General features: G+C 34.6%; 1 protein-coding gene across 6 annotated transcripts in view; it reads right to left on the bottom strand.

Moving 5' to 3' along the window:
• Positions 1–641: 641 nt before the first annotated feature.
• PPP1R12A (protein phosphatase 1 regulatory subunit 12A) overlaps positions 642–13,773 on the bottom strand; it is a 160,389-nt gene continuing 147,257 nt past the window's right edge. For 3 of the 6 annotated variants that reach the window (XM_033221169.1, XM_033221166.1, XM_033221170.1), the window contains 3 exons: positions 9,239–9,286; positions 5,843–5,893; positions 642–3,094 (listed from right to left, as the gene is read on the bottom strand). In XM_033221169.1, the coding sequence (XP_033077060.1) occupies positions 3,008–3,094; positions 5,843–5,893; positions 9,239–9,286 (186 nt within the window). In that variant the 3' untranslated portion in view covers positions 642–3,007. Of the gene's footprint in view, positions 3,095–5,842; positions 5,894–6,607; positions 6,639–9,238; positions 9,287–13,773 lie in introns of all 6 variants that reach the window. The other 3 variants (XM_033221164.1, XM_033221168.1, XM_033221167.1) reach the window with 2 other exon arrangements.

Here is a 13,773-nt window from a genome sequence, read left to right as displayed (position 1 = left end):
TCTTGTAGGACACATAACAGTAAAACCTACCATTCTAAGCATGAATAGGTAAAGTACTGGAAATAGAAATAATAGAATTCAATCCTTGTTGTATTAATTTAGTCAATATTAATTTAGGCTTACTACCAGTCCTCTATCAAAGTTCCAAAATCAAAAGTGCCTCCTTTTTTTTTTCTTGGAGACGGAGTCTCACTCTGTTGCCCAGGCTAAAGTGCAGTGGCGTGATCTCGGCTCACTGCAACCTCAGTGAATTGCCTGGTTCAAGCAATTCTCCTGTCTCAGCCTCCTGAGTAGTTGGGATTACAGGCGCGTGCCATCATACCCGGCTAATTTTTTATTTTTAGTAGAAATGGGGTTTCACCCTGTTCGCCAGGGTGGTCTCGATCTCCTGTCCTCAGGTAATCCTCCCGCCTGGGCCTCCCAACCACACCTGGCTAAAAGTGCCTCTTAGTTATAGATGGGTTAGCAGGTCGAACTTTGGACGAATCTAAACTGGAAAATGATCTAATATTAAAGTAAATTGTATGTTTCAGTGGAATATTACTTTTATATGTATCACTAAGCCTATGTTTGCAGGTAAGAAAAAGCACAGGTTTATTTATTTTTACCCACTTATTATCATAAAAAAACTAGTTCTCAGATTCTGCATACAGATAGCTTTATGTAAAATATATAAACATTTGTCCAAATTGGTACACAGATTGCATAAATATGGCAATTAAGATTGCATTTACAGATGTGCATGTACAATGCTGTGCAAATTATCACAATATTACAATTTCAGAAATTATTCAAATTGGTATCCAAGTAAAGCAACCAGTGAAAAAATACCCATGCAGAATTTAAATATCTCAGAACAAAATTTAAAATGTCTTCATTAAAAGTTCACACATTTAAAATAGTTTTATTCATTTTATTTGTATATGTCAAAATACATTTTTATTTCCAAAATAGTGGGTTTTGCAACTAGTTTCATGCAGAAACAAGGTCTGCTCAATACTACCAATAAAATCAATATAGCACAGTAGCTGTTCAGTTTTAGATACAAAGAATAAATAACCTAAATACAAAACACTAAAATATTAGAAACATGTATTTAATCATTCTTCACAGGCATCCAAACTTCACAAATATAAACCATAGCATGCCTAACTGTTGTGCAACCAGAACGTGTTGCGGTCACTCAAACTGATCAGTTATCTGTATATTTTACCTCCACATAAGACCATGGAAATTCTCAATATTCAGACCCACCATTCATACAGTTCAAATATAACCAAAAATAAAACTCCCACAACTATCCTTGTACCTTTAAAATCAAGAATCCTGAGCTTGGTAGTAAGAGCATAACCTTATATCTTCATAAAACCAATCAAGAGAGAGAGGACTTAAAATCCTGCTTACCAAAACACCTTCCCCAACCCCAAAGTAATCTAAAATAGGCAGTAGAACACAATGACCTTTTAAAATGAAGGGGTACAAATTCACATTTAATATAGTATACAATACAATCAATAATACAATCAGCTACTATAAGCTTTACAATGTACAATTTATTCAAATGGCTGAACTGTTCAGTGGTTAAGGAGACAGTTATGTGCCAGAAAGATGTAGTATTTTTTGCATGGTTTAATGAAAATATAAAAGCTATTTGTCCAAATAAAAGCCATCTTCACTATGTACTTGGTTTTGCGCTTTTTTTTTTCCTTAAAAAAAAGGCCACTGAAATGTATAAAATGGTCTGAACATGATGGTGGTATCAAAGTCGATGCCTCTTCACATGGCAATAACAGTGCATTTAACATTAACTCACGGGTTAATTCTGCAAATGATTTCATAGCATTACTTTGGCTAGCACAACAGTTTTAGACAGCACTCAGATAAATATAGGTATGTGAAATGTAAAGCAATTATCTTACGCAACTTTAATTATGGTTGAGTACTATCAAATGAAAACTGAAAATAAAAGCACTTTACAGTAGGAAACTTTTGTAAAGATAGGGCTCCACATAATATGTAACTTTTAAAGTCTTTATAATCACATTGTCAGCAAATTTTGTTTTTTAACACTATCATGGAGTAGCCTACTCTGCATTAGCAGACATTTGAAATAGGAAATAGTCAAGCATGCCATGTGGTGGTCTAAAAATCAAAACAATACACTTATTTGTATATACAGCATCACTCAGTACCTGCTAAAATGAATGTGAAGATTACAGAATCTAACATCTTATACTACAATAAAAACAAAAAAGTGACCAATGAAGCAGAAAATGGGAATTAAAAGATCTAATCTCAAATGACTTTAAAGCATTCATGTAAGAAATAAATGCATATTGCACAAACAGTGAAAGCATGTTCCACCAAGCAATTCAGTTCCAGGTGGGAGACAACATAGCACTAGCCTAATACATGACAATAATCACAGAAGAGCAAGTGTTCTTATCTGTAAATGAAACAGCTGTGAAAACATAGAAGACTCTGCCACATGAAGAGTTTAGAAGGAAAAAATACAAACCTAAACTTAGATGAAAAGCCAAAAAAATTTAAATATCGAAAAACTGGAAACTGTGGCACATCAAAAAATGTTGAGTAACTGTCTTCTGTGAGAGCTGAAGGTTTTTGTTGACACAAAAGTATTTATGTACAACTAAGGCTTACTGGTTAAATATCTGAGGCATATCTGGCCTTGAACACTTTCCTTATATGCTGGAGCTGTAAACAAGTTTTCTCAGTCATTAAAAAAAATTCTTCTCAGCAGCTGCATTAACATGAAACAATGGTCTTGATTAAAAAAAAAAAAAAAAAAAAAACCAACAACAACAAAAACACCCCAGAAAATTAAACAAAATGAAATAAAAATTCTAGATAAGAGGGCATTTGGCAGGATATCCGAAAATGACAGTCTCCAAGGATTCTTCCCTAGGCTTCCAGTGACTGCCAATTATGGTCCACTGGGTTACTAATATGTGCAATTCCATTACTTGCTGCTTTTTTTTTCCTTTTTTTATTTGGAAAGTTTGCTTATAACTCTGATCAAGGCCCCATTTTCATCCTTTAGCCTCTGGTTGTCTGCTTTTAGGTCTGGTAACATCTGTAAAGAGAAAAATTGAAGATTTACCTTCAATAAATAGATAAAACATTATTCTTAATAAATGTTACATTTTCACCACAAAACACATGATCAAGCTTTGTCAGTTATATATATTTCTAGCATCTAAAATATGTATCAGAAGAAGAAAAAAAAACCACACCTGGATTTGTAAAGCTAATTAGTTTCATAAATGCTGGAATGAAAGGTTTATTCTCTCCAAATTTTCCATTGAAATGTACTAAATCACTTGATTTTATGACTCAGAAGCACACCACATTCGAGCAGCCAAGACAATGAAGCCCGTTTTTGTTAGGATAGGCTCTTAAAAGAGGTTCCTGTCAGCACCCAAACCAAAGACTTTTGCTTTATGTATGTCAGACCTAAAATCATAATACTTAACATTCTTCCACAAGAAAGTCAAACTACCTAGGAAGATATTGAAGAAGTTAGACTTGTTCTAAATTATTAAAATTCCTTAAAGGATTCACCTATCGTACCTCAGTTTAAGATGCCTACTACAATGTCCGATCCCGAACAGATGCTTATTAAATGGTAACAAGCAATTACTATTATTAGAATAGTATATCATGTGGAAGCTAAAGTAGTAAGTCTGTATCTATGATCCAACCATTACAAAGATAACCAATTTTGAAGCAAATAGCTTCATATCTTCAAAGAATGCATCTCAATTTTCTGTTTTACAGACAAACTGATGAAGGGGATGAAAATATTACAAGTTAACTGAATAGTCTACTAAGGACGATTAAAATTGTATGTTCTTTGCCAGTTTCACTAAGAAATGAAATAGCTCATATTTTTGGTCTTTAAATCATACTTTCCAAAATAGTTATCTTTCCTCAGTTTTCAAAATGTATTAGATTATCTAACTAGATAAAAGTACAACTTCTATTTGCAAAACTACCTTAAGCAAAATCTTTAGGAAGATTTAATTTTATGTGGAACTAATACATTCTTATCTGTGTTCAGTATCTTTAGATATAAAATATAGCAATCTTGAGTTTATTCATTTGAATATTTATAATAGAAAACGGAATGACTATAAACTAATGTGGTTCTGACTTCAAATGACATTATTTTGAAAAACAGACAATGCATGCTTAATCTTCAGCTTCAAAATATATTAATTATATGTAAAATGTTATATACTGTTTATGTTTTCTCTCTAGTAAAGAACTGCAAATAACATATTTTAAGTCCTAAAATATCTGTACAGCTAAAAAATGTGCAAAAGCTTTACAAAAGTACAAATAAGTCTTTAACTTAAATTCCAAAATCATCCCTAATTTTAGTGTAGTTCATCAACTGCAATATATAATTAGTGACAATTTGTAACATTCTAAGAAGCCATGCATAATTAGTTATATGATATGCTCCAGACACAATGGCATTAATTTGTAAACGTGAGCTCTTACAAAACACGCCTACTAATATAAAAACACCTGCCTGGCTCTACCAAGAAGAAATGATGAAACTAAAAATTATAGGTTCACAGACTGCAGTTGCCTATAGAACCCTGAGCGCTTGGCTACCACTCTTGTCAAGGCCCTATTCTCAGTCAGCAGTCGCTCATTTAACTCTCTCAGAGACTGAATTTGCTTTATTTGGTGCAGGTTCTGTAGGAATCAGAACATAAAGAAATAGGAATAAAAAATAAGAAAATGGAAAGAGTGTAATATCACAGGTAATAATTTTTTAAAAATAATACGTCTTAAAAGAATAAGAGATTCAGAAAGGTAAACAATGTATTCCTAAAATTCTATTTCAAACTAAATAATACATAAGCAAACAAAATACAAAAGATTTGTCTCCAATCTTCAAAGCCATTGAATAATAATGGTCTAATAATAAACCAAACAATTTAATACTGAAACATCTAAATCTTGAACTACTAATTCTGTGGGTATAATATACTAAGCATTGGTTCACTAATTCACAATGTGATAAAGATATTTTATGAAAGACAATGTGGTAAGAGGTAATCAATTAACTATGCTACTTTTCTTGGGAAGACATTCAAAACATAATTATTTCTACAGATAATATGGAGTTTGATAAAATACAGCTCTGACTGTTCACTCCCCTAATGTCCTTTATTTCAAAGGAGAACATTTTATGGTATCCTCCTCCACTACTTACTCACCAAGAAACATAAAAGTATACAGAAACATGAATAAATAATACATCCTATATCCTATTTTTTAACTTTTTCTATACGTGAACAGCAAAAGTGCGACACAAATTGATTATCAAAATAATTTGGGTTTTATTATTTTTTTATTTTTTATTTTTTGAGACGGAGTCTCGCTCTGTCACCTGGGCTGGAGTGCAGTGGCCGGACCTCAGCTCACTGCAAGCTCCGCCTCCCGGGTTCACGCCATTCTCCTGCCTCAGCCTCCCGAGTAGCTGGGACTACAGGCGCCCGCCACCTCGCCCGGCTAGTTTTTTGTATTTTTTAGTAGAGACGGGGTTTCACCGTGTTAGCCAGGATGGTTTTATTTTTTATTTTATTTTCGCTCCTTTTTTCACAGGTGTTAAGATTTAGGTTTTAGACTCTCTTCTCGCTCACTAGAACCTGGATTCAGGAAGAAAGAGAAGCACCAGATATAGACAGTTCACAAACTGCATAATCAGCTTTGAGAACAATTAATGTAAACCATATTTTTAATAGTATTTTAAACATTAATACATAAACAGCACTATCTCTCATAAATAACATAGTTTACTTACTTTGAGCTCTTCTTCCATTTCAGATATTCTTCTTTCTAGAGCTCTTCGTTCCTAGATCAATTTAAGGTACCAATGTTAGTTACATAATTATTATATTCTTAAGTCTTCTTCTATACTGTGAAATAGTGATACTTCAGAATTAAAGGTCCAATCAGGAGCAGTGTAGAAAAGATGTGATGCCAGTGATATGTAAAGAGCTTTCCAAAATTTGAGAAAAATATGAAGATTTTTTCCTTAGTGCAAGCTCTTAATTTAAAGCTTTGACTTTCTGGGAGGATGCTATATAACATGTTCAAACTACTTTTTTAGTTCATGTAAAACTTAAGAGTGAATCAATACTCAAGACTGAAGACCGTACAGAAAAGAAAAACAAAACTCACACAAAGATGCAATCATATTACAGTGATAGAAGCAGAAAAGCAAGAAGCAAACATGCCTAAAATATGTGTATTTTGCAATTTCAGAGGAATGTAAGAAAAGCTCATTTCCACCACCCACAATGTGTACTAGCTATAATTTATCCAACTGACTTTATAGCTTTATATTTAGGTTGACATTATGTGTAGCATTAATGCGGTGAATCTAATAGAGAAGCAACTGCAGCATTTATTTTAAACTTCTTTCAAAGAGTGACAGGCAAAGCCAACACACAACACATTACTGCAGTGTACTGTTTTATTCTCCCTTAAATGATAAGCATTCTGGGGTGTTATGCAAAAAGCAAGCAGCAGTAATTGATGAGCTGTAAAACTGGTTAGGTCATACCGCCCAGAAGATACTGACTCTTGCCGGTCACCTTTCAGATACAAACCATTTAAATTTAGTTTAATCACACTGAAACTATTTCCAAGACATTCTTTCCCAGATTAATAACAAACGCTGATATTTAGTCAAGCAGTACATTTACTGTAAATGTTAATGTTTTTAGGGTATGGGATTTTAAAAGTATATAGAATCCTACTCATCGTCTTTTAAGTACCATGTTATTCTAACATCGGCATGCCTAAACATTATATAGACGAAAACATGACTTTCAATACATAGATATTTCTTCTAATAAATAATACAGTCATGACAAATTCATAGAAATCATCACACTTCTCAAAATACTAGCACATAAAGTGTCATATTTGATCTTTGCCACTTTGCAAAATATCAGAAATAGAATATTTCTTCTGAGAGGTAATCTCCCTATGAGCCTCAATTTTATTAGGTGTCTTCAAGATTTTAACTTAGTGGTAAAGTAAGACAAGAAAACTACACCCAACTGTCTGATTCTATTAGCTCAATGAAATTGACAACTGTAAATGGTACGAAATTTCTTATATTTGACAAATGTATTAACATTAAAAAATATAATTGGCCAGGCACAATGGCTCAAGCCTGTAATCCCAGCACTTGGGGAGGCCTAGGTGGAAGGATAGCATAAAGCCAAGAGTTCAAGACCAGCCTGGGCAAAAAAGTGAGACCTTGTCTCCAAAAAGAAATTTAAAAAATAGCTGGGTGTGGAGGCAGGCACCTGTAGTGCCAGCTATTCTGGAGGCTGATGTGGGAGGATTGCTTGAACCCAGGAATTGGGAGGATGCAGTGAGCCGTGACTGTGCCACTGTACTCCAGTCTGGGTGACAGAGCTGAACCCAGGAATTGGAGGATGCAGTAAGCCGTGACTGTTCCACTGTACTCCAGCCTGGGTGACAGAGCTGAACCCAGGAATTGGAGGATGCAGTGAGTCGTGATTGTGCCACTGTACTCTAGCCTGGGTGACAGAGCAATATCCTATCTCTTTAAAAAACAAACAAACAAAACCACAAGGAAAAAAAAATATGGTTGAGAGAAAATGCATGTAAAGTGTTTAATTTTGTGCCTGCTTGATATAGAGAATGCTGAATAAATGTTAGCAGTTACTATTAATATCATGATTATAGAGAGTGGATTAGCTACTTTGTAATTTATCTGCATTTGACAAGCAGAAAAAGGAGGTCAGGTGAGCCTGTCAGAATATGAATGTGTCTGCATCATGTGTATGTTAAAAAAAAAAAAAGTATCAAAATATCAGCTATCTCTGCATGACATTATGGATAATTTAATATTGTCTTCTTTTGCTAAAGTTTCTGCAATAAACATATATTACTTTCATAAGAAAAATTAAATATTTGAAATTGTGATTGTATTTGAAAAATAAGTATTACTTTAAGTACAGTTTGTTATCTATGCCTTTCATCTCAACCGTTAGTATAACAAAGAACTGATTTTATTATTTCTGCTTATCCTGGAGATAAAATTCAGTAACAGTTAAATATTCTAACAGGAAATAATAATCAATATTAAATTTATTAAAACAATATTTTAGCAATTATTAGTTATGTCCATTTTGAAAACATGGCTCAGAACACTAATTTTTAAAAATTGCAGAAATCATAATAAAATGGTAGCTACTGCAAGGTACAACTAGCAAATGACACAGACATTAAAAGACTATTTTTATATTCTTTATTTTTTTTAACCATTTCTCTTTTTTTGGGGGTGAAAAAGGCAAACTGGTTATTTTTAAAACAGAATGGAAGAAAAACGTTTTTATATCAATAGCTCCTGAGAATTTACTCTTTGATCATAGCTACCAGCCTGCCATTTCTTCTGTGGTCGAAACCCTACCAAGTCTAGCTACTGCTCAGCTACACTACAAACAATCTTTGGGCACTTTAACTTTTGGATCATTTATACATTCTCAACTGATCAGGCTACACTTGTAAAGTTATTCCTATGACTACTCCTAGACCTTTGAGCAACAATAAGTGAAGAGAAATACAAGTGACTGTATTACAGTCAATAAAAAATTGCAGAAAGACATCAAGTGGCATAAGGATTTTCTTGTAATCAATTTTTTGTTTAAAATATCCTAAGTTAAATATTTCAACTGGAAATTTAAAAAAGTTATTAATTTACCTTAAAAAGAATTTGAAAATTTGATGTTCCAGATTTAAAAACTTTATTTCAAGAATAGAAGTATTTTAGGTTTATAAAGAATTAAAATAAATGTATTTATGATTAAAACGTTTTAGGCACATACCATAAGAGATAAATGGCATTTCAAGAATATCAAATTCACTATCAAAATGTGTATACTACATTTCAGAATCAAGGCAAGATAGTTTTTTTAAATTCATTAAAAGAATTATGTGGTAAATTAAATTTTATTTAACAAGGTCATTTCATACCTAGAGAGACCCTATAGAATTCTATAAAGAAGCTAAGTTGCTGTAAAATACATTAACTCAATAAATATTAATTTAAAGTAATTAAAACTGTCATCCATAATAACAAAACAAAAACAAAAAACCTACCATTGTTTACCTAAAACAAGAAAAAAAATAATTATTTAATAAGTGGGACACTTACCCTTTTTTCCATTTCCAACAGTGACCTATCAGCAAATCTTTCTTGTCTCTGCAACGAAGTAAGAAATTATGAAAGAGGTAAGTGCAAAAAAGATTGAGGGGTGACCACAGTAATTCTCTTTTAATGGGTATTAAATCACAATATTCAAGTGGAGTAAAACACAGGTTCATGAGTAAAGCAAAGAGAAAACAGGATTTGTATTAAAATAATAAAGAGTGAAATGAATGTTTAGAAATAGAATGGTAACCAGACCTCTCATTTTATGTTCTCTATCACTTTTCCCCAGGAACTTTCATAGTTTAGTTGGACGTGAGGGTGAGTGAGTGAGTGAGTACTGTGGAAGAAAAACAAAAACAAAAAAACTGCAGCTTTCCTTCTGAAGCCAGAATTCTTTCTTTTCCTACACCATCAGGAGTGGCTAATCACAATGGTCAGATTCCAGGACCTTGACTGAAATATATTCATTACCAGGTTGAGTGACTCTGTATCCATGCAGCCAGACCAGTAAACTGGCCTTTTTAATCTTCTCCCACAGCTATCTTGGTCTTGGCTCACACTCTAGAGGTTTCTTTTCCAATCATCCATGCTCCACAATTGGTTCATATCCACTTTCACTCACAAGAAATTCTAGCTGTACAGCTTTCTTCTGCTGGTGAGCTCAGGCCTTTCATTTTTTCCACTTCCTGTACTATGTGACCAGCTCAAAGTTGATAAAATCCTGAGATTTAAGCTTGGCTTTAAGGGATGGAAAAGCACCTTGGGTTTTAGCCACATGTTGTATCCTGTACTAGAGATCAGAGAGCTCTGGACATTGACCACAGGCCCAGTTTAACAACAACAACAACAACAACAACAAGTGGCATCTTAGATCTTATTTACATTGATTTCTGTACAAACATCTCCCTTGGAATTCCTGGTCAATTTGCTGAAAATGAATTCCTCAAAAGCCAACTTGCTGAATAACCTATTTTACTAATTTACCAAAAATGATTTTTGACCACTTTAAACAAGAATGCTTTATGAGTGCTAACCACAAAATATGCTTTAAAAACATATTGATTAAACACAATTTCACTGTTCAATGTGGTAATTTAAAAAATATTTCTTTTATGCCAACCCTTTCAGTACTCATGTTTTAGTATCTCTAGGACTTGTAACCAAGTCACTTTTTGATTCCTCTTTCACAATTTTTATGGTTGTGGTGTATAACATTTAAAGAACTAATCATGGCCAGGTTTTCTTACTTTTTCTCTTATTTTAAATGGCTTCAAGCTTTTGTGCTTATTCTTTCTAGAAACATGAAAGTCAATATTCCAATTGCTTCTTGTAAGAAATTCAGAATTTCAAATATGAGGCTGGGTGTAGTGGCTCACACCTGTAATTCTAACACTTTGTGAGGCTGAGGTGGGCGGATCACTTGAGCCCAGGAGTTCAAGACCAGCCAGGGCAACATGGTGTAACCCTGTTTCCACAAAAAAAAAAAAAAAAAAAAATTGAAAAATTAAACAGATGTGGTGGCATTGCCTGTAGTCCCAAATACCTGGGAGGATAAGGTGGGATGATTGCTTGAGCCAGGGATATTGAGGCTGCAGTAAGCCCTGATTGTGCCACTGTACTCTAGCTTGAGTGACAAAGTGAGATGCTGTATCCATTAAAAAAAAATAATAATTAAACATGAAGGAGACTGTTCAGTTAATTCTCATTTATTTTTGGTTCTGAATTTAAACATGTAATTGCTAGAAATATAAAACAAAGGCTGATACGCCACTTGAGGATTTAAAAATGAATCACAGAAACTCTTTACAAGACCGAAAAATTTTTTTTTTATTTTTTATTTTTATTTTTTTTTGAGATGGAGTCTCGCTCTGTCGCCCGGGCTGGAGTGCAGTGGCCGGATCTCAGCTCACTGCAAGCTCCGCCTCCCGGGTTTACGCCATTCTCCTGCCTCAGCCTCCCGAGTAGCTGGGACTACAGGCGCCCGCCACCTCGCCCGGCTCGTTTTTTTGTATTTTTTAGTAGAGACGGGGTTTCACTCTTAGCCAGGATGGTCTCGATCTCCTGACCTCGTGATCCGCCTGTCTCGGCCTCCCAAAGAAGACCGAAAAATTTTTAAATAACATTCAAAAGCACCTGAAAAAAATCAAATAGCCAAAATAATAACATCACACGTAAATTAACAAAACATGGAAAAATAGCATTTCATTGGAGATTTTTTCATATGGGAACATTTTAGCAATTATATGTGGTTTGTCAATTTCATTGATTAGAAAACATTAACATCAGTTTAGATAGTATTTTTACTTAGTTAACTTTCTTGTTAAACATTCCAGTTAAAACTGTTAAAATCACAATGAGTAAATCTGGTGAACTGGTCATTTGGCAAAGTGGTATTCAGCAGACTGGTTCTGGTAGGCTGGCATATTTTTTCCCTTCCTTGGGGATGATATGGGAAGGAGAGTACCTGAGCTAGGGCAAAAGTCAAGGATTCCAGAGTCTCTTGACTAAATACTATCAAATAGACCTAAACTTCAAGATTAATTTCGTGCAACTATCAAAACTGCCACTGCTATTTGTAGCAAATATCTGATGCAGATATTTGTGTATTTGTGAAAAGTTATGAAGTCAATCAATGCCAAAAAAAAAAAAAAAGTGGAAAAGTTCACAGTAGATTCAGGATACATGCCTGAAAGTTGAACCCCAAAAGTTTACTTTAATGTTTATCAGTTTTACTTTTATGAATTATACTGCTCATTATTAACTCAGTATACTGGACATGATACTCAGAGTACCTGCCGAGGCAGAAATTGTCATACTTTTTAATTCTGCTTCTCTTGCCAGGTAACAGAAATTGGTACCCGATCCACAGGCAACTTTCTATCCAGTGGCCTATGAAATGGTCACTAACAAAACAGGCTGCTCCATACTGGGTAGTAAGTGGCTAATTCTATCAATTCCCCTCTTGCAGGGTTTGACTGAGAGACATACAGAAGAATTACATGACAATGAAGTAGGCAGCAAAGCAGAACACAGAGAAGGCATTAAGTAGTGGAGACACAGATGAGCTGAGTCACCATGACAGAACACTATAGTAGGAAGCAGTGCATTTATTTAATAAATTTAATAAATTTATTTATTTATTTATTTGAGATGGAATCTCACTCTGTCACCCAGGCTGGAGTGCAGTGGCACGATCTTGGCTCACTGCAACCTCCACCTGCCGGACTCAAGCAATTCTCCTGCTGCAGCTCCCGAGTAGCTGGGACTACAGGCGCCCACACTCAGCTATTTTTTTTGTACTTTTAGTAGAGCTGAGGTTTCACTATGCTGGCCAGACTGGTCTCAAACTCCTGACCTCAGGCGATCCGCCTGCCTTGGACTCCCAAAGTGCTGGAATTACAGGCATGAGTCACCGTGCCTGGCCGCAGTGGACATCTTTACTTAGAACTAACATTGTAATGAAATCCCTAGAGCTGAAGCTATGCTCAGAGCTCATTATATTTTTATGTATACAGGCTCACTAAGATACTAATAATGCAACCTGAAGGATGATGACAAGTTCACTGATTAAAAAACACCGACATCAGTTTAGATATTTTTACTTAGTTAACTTTTCTGCTAAACGTTACAGCTTACCATGAAGCCTAAATATAAGTCAGTAGTTTTAAAGTGTATGACATTGTAAGTTTTTATGACATCTCACTATGAAACGTATTCTTGTTCTGTTTTACTTTTCTGTTTATCTTTACAAAAACCTCCATTAACATGAAGGAATCTGAGGAGTCTTCACAACCTTGTGAGGTTAGCCTGACCCCTGGAAGTTTAGCACAGTATCTACTGTCCTCAGACAATTGCTTTACAACAAAACAATGGTTAAAAAAAGGATCTGGTAACAAGTTTAAGTTCAACAAATAGAATGAACTTTGTTGGTTTTTGTTTTGGTGTTGTTTTATTATAATTAATTTTTAAAAGTTAAGAAAAAGATGAGTGTAAAGACTGATCAAAAAAAGTATGTAGTCCCATTCACAGATCTGGACATGCTGTTTTTAGATCCATGCTTTCAGCGGGATTCTTTTTTTTTTTTTTTTTTTTGAGACGGAGTCTCGCTCTGCCACCCAGGCTGGAGTGCAGTGGCCGGATCTCAGCTCACTGCAAGCTCCACCTCCCGGGTTTACGCCATTCTCCTGCCTCAGCCTCCCGAGTAGCTGGGACTACAGGCGCCTGCCTCGTCGCCCGGCTAGTTTTTTTTTGTATTTTTCAGTAGAGACAGGGTTTCACCGTATTAGCCAGGATGGTTCAGCGGGATTCTAAGAGTTGTGCTGCAGAAGTACGTTTATGTTAGAAAGTCCCAGGTTAAAATTGAACACGTTTGTTTTCTTAAAAATTACAGGATGCCTTAGAGCCTTTAGCATATAAATAGACCCTGTAAAGTTTCTAACATGTAAAATATGTAGTATTTCCCTAGTTTCTTTGATCACAAAGTTTTGTTTTCTGAAAGGAGGGAAATGAGGAGAAGATGTACCTATTCCTATCTCCCA

The sequence above is a fragment of the Trachypithecus francoisi genome, unplaced genomic scaffold (assembly GCF_009764315.1).
Source record: "Trachypithecus francoisi isolate TF-2019V2 unplaced genomic scaffold, Tfra_2.0 Lachesis_group11, whole genome shotgun sequence".
NCBI classification, from domain to species: Eukaryota; Metazoa; Chordata; class Mammalia; order Primates; family Cercopithecidae; genus Trachypithecus; species Trachypithecus francoisi.
This window is presented reverse-complemented; position numbering and strand designations above follow the sequence as displayed.